This window comes from Papaver somniferum, chromosome 1 (genome assembly GCF_003573695.1).
Source record: "Papaver somniferum cultivar HN1 chromosome 1, ASM357369v1, whole genome shotgun sequence".
Classification (NCBI taxonomy): Eukaryota; Viridiplantae; Streptophyta; class Magnoliopsida; order Ranunculales; family Papaveraceae; genus Papaver; species Papaver somniferum.
The window spans coordinates 57,088,890-57,095,115 of record NC_039358.1 but is presented as its reverse complement, the minus strand read 5'-3'; the positions used below and the strand labels follow the sequence as shown (position 1 = coordinate 57,095,115).

The following is a 6,226-nucleotide window of genomic DNA, read 5'->3' as shown; positions in this document are numbered from 1 at the left end:
TGAGTCCTTTTGCCTCCATGTGTTGTTATTGCTATCAGTTACTGCATCTTTTTCAGTTCAAGTTATTCTTCAATGTTGTGTTTAGCTGTATGATTTGGTTGGAATATTCGACTATATCAGTAGTGGAATTTGAGGTCTGAATTTCATTGACATTAGGTTTATATATGATGAACTATTAGGTACGAGACTGGTAGGTCAATTTGTTCTGTGATGTCTCTTTCTCTTAGAAATCAATGATACACCTGATGAAGATAGCTTTTACACAAACAACTCATACAAGTGACAAATTCTCAATAGATTGGTAGTCTATACTTCTTAGTCACCAACACAGCCAGCAACATAAATAGCACCACCACCATCAGAGCATTATGCTTAGAAGAAGAATTGTATAAATACTTACAACAGATTTAGAATTTCTGAAATATGGTTAGGTTTCAATAGACAGTTGATTTTTTTTTCTTTTCTTTACATTGCCAGTTTTTCACGTTTCTGATTCTCTGAATGACTCTTTGACTTGTTCTTTGTGGCTCCATCCATTTCACGATGTCAAGTGTACAAGAACAAGAGTTACCATAACCAGACCATTACAACGATGTTATGAGTGGTGACGGTCAAGATGATGATGATGAGAATGTTTTATCACTTACCAGTATCTCCAAATATTGCATAGAAAAGAGATTGGAGATGTTTTTTTGATAGTTAACACTTTTTTTGATAGTTAACACTTTTTTTGATTAACCACACAATATATATTTTGTGCAGGAAGTGGTTATTAATATTGTGATATTGTCGCACTTGGTGATACAAATTAGAAACAATGGTATCTACAGTCTCGATCTCGGAAGTTTATTTTCATTATTTATCAATTATCATCATGAACTGATGAAGTACTGTGTAACTGTAACTAAAGTACTTAAGTACTAAAGTAAACTACTAATGACTAGTAAAGTAAGTCTAGTATGAAGGTATGATACTATGATAGTATCTGTGTGACTGTGTCTGTGTTTCTTTAAGAAGACTAATTTGTTTAGTTTTGCAATTTTGAGTTTTTGAATTGATATACCAAATGAATTGAATGAATGTTAGATACTTAGGTTGTAGCTTGTAGGAAAGAAACTTTAGATGCCCTGAATGTGGAAGGAAATATGCCAGAAATCGATTTCTGACGAGTTGACTCAACAAAAACCAGGTAACCCGTGAACACCCGTGAACCCGCGAGCTTTACCCGGGACGGGCACGGGTGGGATAAATGACCACCCGTGAAGAATTTCAACCCGCGAGCTCAGGCTTGTATTAACCCGTAACCCGCGGGTTGGTCACAAACCAGACCCGTCCCGCCCGTTTGCCAGCTCTATCTGCAACCCCCGAACCATAGGTACGAATTCTCAATGGAAGTACACCACGTAGGTGAGAAAATGGATGAAGCTTTGTCTACTGCAAGTTGGGCTCTTCTATTTGTATACTCTTGAAAGTGTTTGACGAGTTTTTCGATGATACAACAAAGTTCTTGCTCGTCATTTGGGTTTTGGTTGCGCACTTGTAAAAGCTCTTGAAGAAGTTGTTGTTGTTCAAGCATCCAGTTCTGATAGTATTCAAGGAGTTGAACTTGATCCGATGAGCTTGCCATCATGAACCGCGAGAAAAGTTTGACGGAATCTTCTAAGTGCACACGAAGTGTATGCTTAATCTATATCTATAGACAAGGGTTTCAAGTTTCAACAAGACAAGAGCATCGTTGTAGTCATGACCCATGTGATTGCTGGTTTGGCTGTATGTAATCAGAAATACAGTAAGTGAAGTGAATCAGGGACTCAATAGATGGATGATTTATTTACGTACACATCATGAATTTTGTTTTCTCATTGGGTACCGAAAGCATAATTAATGATACCCCATGCAGAGAACCATGGCACCACTTCATTACTGCTATCTTAACAGGAAATGAAGATAAATTTTGTATATTGTAAGTTCTTTCTCTAATTAGGGTGCAAGTGTTGTTTTTCAGAAGGGCAAATACACTTAAAATAGAGCAAAGTAAACCTTATTTTTCAAATGTTTCTGATCAGATAGCCGTTGCTAACTGTTAATTACTTTCTAAGCATTATTTTTTGTTTTTTTTGCTCAATCAACTGCTCGAGCTTCTTTCAAAAATCTTGTCATTTTTTACCCTTTAATTACTCCTAATAGATACACAAAATTGGTTAAAAAGACCAAAATCAACAATTCTTGGGTGAAATGGACAGTTATATTTTGATACAGTTTAAATGGACAAAAATGTAAAAATAGGCAGGATGTAACCAGTGTCATCGTGACCATTTTCAAATATTTTTTCTTATTTTTAATTTACACAGGATGTATCCAGTTTCATCCTTGCTATTTTTTAAATTTAAGCTGGTTTCATCCTTATTATTTTTTTTTTGGCCATTTCACCCAAACTATTTTTTACTCGTCCATTTGAACCGTGGTTTAAAAATATTTGGACAAATGACCAATTTTCCGTAATAGATATTGTTTGCTATAAGATTAATGTTATCATGCACTCGACAATGAGCATGCATCTTTAAGCTGTCAGATTTGTTGTTACAGAGATGTGCATAAATGGGTGGGCACTATAACTGCTGCTTAGAAGTGCATGCATGCGCATATATAAATGGGTGTGTATTATGACTGCTTGGGAGTGCATACTCTCGTTGTGTGATTATGTACTTGGGTGCCAATGAGGCATGTCGAGTGCGAATGAGGCCGGCATATCTATTTTGCGCAGTAGTTAGGTAGATTATTCCATTTGCAGTAGACTGGCCTGCCATCAGTAGCCTCAGGGAGCAGGAGCTGCTGCGAAACCATCATTATCCTTTGAAGTTAGTGGGAGACTTACCATCTCCTCCCCTGTTACCTTTTCGAGAAGAAAAGACATGAGGAAAATCAAAAGGGTTATAAAATTAGACTAATACCAATAATCTTTTAGATTCGGTATTTCAAAACTATGTTATTTGATTGATTAGCAAAATGTCGAAATGCTATTTTCATCCCCAATTAAAAAAACAAAATTGATCAATTAACCCAATAACAACAATTCCTGGGTGAAAAGACACGTAAAATTTGATACTGTTTAAATGGACGAGAATGTAAAAACAGCTAGGATGTAAACAATTTCATCTTACCCAATTTCAAATACGATTTTTTTATTTCTAATTTACATCAGGATGCATCCAGTTTCGCCCTCGCTATTTTTTAAGTTTAAGCCAGGATGAATCCAGAATCATTCTTGCTATTTTTTTGGTGTCCATTTCACCCATACTAATTTTTACTAGTCCATAGAACCATGATTTAAAAATATTTGGGTAATTGAGTCAATTTCTCATGGTTTTCCTTATTTCCTATCTCCATTTTCCCTATTTCCCATCTACCTTAATTCCCATCCCCAATAATCCTAAGTACCACCCACAAGTATTCTCACATATCCTAAATACTATATGTTTGACATTTTATTTGCACCCAATAAAGAAAAAAACCTAATTAAGCTACAATGCAACTTCTTCTCCCCCTACGACCGCTTCTTCTAATCCACCTCCACGATGATCACTGCCACCTTCGACCCATTTTAAAAAAAATTTGTTTTTAGTTTTTGGTTTTGTCTCTAAAAATGCCTCCTATGAAAGTAACGGATTAACGCAAAATCAAATCACAAAACAAGTTCAAAACTAAACCTAATTTAATTTTCTAAGTGTATGATTATATGTTGGAATTCTTGTTTAAATTCATGACCAACTAATCGTTCACTTTGGACCGGCTTGTTTCTCATTGAATAACTCTATCTTACCGGTTAGAACTTGTCACTGCCATTATTTGTTGTCCAACTGAGATTATTAGTAACCGTCCATTAATAATCGTCTTTAGCTGGATGACTAGTTCTTGGGATATTTTTAAAATGAGGTTACAGATTGAACATCAGTGATGATAAGTGGGTTAAGTATTAATCGCATTAATCGTCTCAGAGAATCAAGCGATAGAAAATAAAAAATAGGTATGTTATGATAATGATCGGTAAGGAACCTAGTATTTTAACTTGATGAATTTTTGTTCTGTTGGGTGAAAACGTGAGATTGATGAACAAGAGGATAAATAAAAATGGTAATAGTCTGGTCAAAGTTTGTTGACTCTTGTAAGTGGTACTTAGGAAAAACTAAATTTGAAAAGTAAAATGATTTTAGAAATTGTGAAGGGATGATAAATAGGAAAAGTAGGGATGAGAAATAGGAAAAACCTTTCTCATCAAGAAAAGAAATAAGAATGGGATGTGCATTGTGGATATTTGGATGGAGCGGCCATCTTTGGTGCTGAACGTACATAAACACCTCCGGTTTTATTTACGTTGCACATCTAAACGACACAAGCTAATTGCAGTAAGGACAGCGCTGCGACTCCAAAACAAAATCAAAAACTACACACACTTGCTAAAGCAGAAAACGACGCAGTTCTTTCTCTCCTAGTGAACTGCACATGCAAACAAACACGTGCCTAGCTTAACACATCATCATATGTATGCGTTTCGATTACTTATGTCCTTCCATGGCGATGATCCCTCCTTTGGCCCCATTGATGCATACAAAGATGAAGTTTCTTCCCAGCAATCAGAAAATCCACAGCTTGGAATGGTGTCAAGATGCCTATAACTTCTCTTAAAGTATTCATCCTCAACTTATCTGAGTCAACTAAAATACTAGCCAGCTCTTTAGAGTGTGAATCCAAAGCATGATCCACTTGCTCAATATGGGACTCAGTATCTGAAACGTCTGATGAGTTGTTAGCAAGCCTAGTGAGTGGATAATCGGCTATATTCTCTTGTAAACTAGCCATTTTCTTTGAAAGCTTCTCTTCTTCTCCTACTGTTCTACACTGCAACTCACTGACAAGACTAAGTTGACTTGCTGATAACTCACCTATGTTACCTTTTCTCACTCCTTGTAAAAACTCAGTGAGTTGTGACTCAAGTTGTGAACCACAGAGCGAGTAAACGAGTCGAATCATTAACGAGGGTCTGCAACCCCCGAGCCAAAAATACGAATTCTCGATGGAAGTACACCACGTTGGTGAGAAAAGGCATGGAGCATCGTCTATTGCAAGTTGGGCTCTTCTATCAGTATAATTTTCATAGTGTTCGACGAGTTTGTGGATGACACAGCAAAGTTCTTGTTCGTCATTGGAGTTTTGGTTGTACACTTGTATGAGCTCTTCGAGAAGTTCTTGTTGTTGAATCATCCAGTTCTGATAGCATTCACGGAATTGAACTTGATTTGATGAGCTTGCCATCATGAACTGCGAGTAAAGCTGACGGAATCTGCTAAGTGTACACTACAAATGAAGCAAGGGGTTTTTATTTTTTCTTGAAGTAGTAAGTATATGTTTTATTCTCTATATATAGACAAGGGTTTCAAGTAGACTCTGATTCGCTGTGGTCAATGACTCATGTAATATGGTGGTACGTTGTATGTTAATTAGAAGTATTGCAAGTTAAGGGAAGTGACTTTAATTGTCCTACTTGTCAAGGGATCTTTTTATCGAAGTTTTAACTTATCGATATATTTGTACCGAACTGAGTAGTTACAAGCTGCTAGAGAAGAAAAGAAATCAGCTGACTTCCCTTGTCTTAAGTAGGTGTCATTTTGCTCAAACTTGTATTTTTGGTCATAAGCGCCCTAACTCTAATGCAAATGCATGTTTACTTGCTCCTTGTAGTGACAAAAATTTACTTCTGGCTGGCGCGTAAAATCACCCGGACTAAAGTTAAGTTGGCAGGGATATTTGAAAACAGACCTCGTATTCATACATGCATGCACTGAGGAGATAGGGTGAAAATTATGAAAGTGGAAGGCACTACTACCAGAAAGATGATAACAGAGATAGATATAGTAGATGTGACCTTACACTCTTATTACATCAGTGAATCCAAGTGCAAAGCGAAATCTATGAGCTTCCCTAGTAAACTAGCAATCGTACTATATTTGTCATAAGAATCCAAATAGGGTGGCAGTGAATACAACAAACTCTTTTTGATAATCTTAAATATCGTACACAGGAGAGTACTACGTAGGAGCTACTGTAACATATGTGATGATCTTTTAACTTATGCATCTTCATTTTTATCTTTAGTTTGGTTCACTTTCAGTCTTGCAAGTTCCCAACAGAGAAATCTAATGAACAAGGGCGACACAGCGAAATGCCTATT

At 36.4% G+C, this 6,226-nt stretch overlaps 1 protein-coding gene across 1 annotated transcript; it reads right to left on the bottom strand.

Moving 5' to 3' along the window:
• Positions 1 to 4,557: 4,557 nt before the first annotated feature.
• On the bottom strand, positions 4,558 to 5,310 carry LOC113315411 (protein DELAY OF GERMINATION 1-like). The gene has a single exon (XM_026563709.1). The coding sequence runs from the start codon at positions 5,308 to 5,310 to the stop codon at positions 4,558 to 4,560; it is 753 nt and encodes a 250-aa protein (XP_026419494.1).
• Positions 5,311 to 6,226: the final 916 nt, after the last annotated feature.

Coding starts and splice junctions, on each gene's coding strand:
- LOC113315411 (XM_026563709.1), bottom strand. CDS start 5,310: ATGGCAAGCTCATCAAATCAAGTTCAATTCCGTGAATGCTATCAGAAC.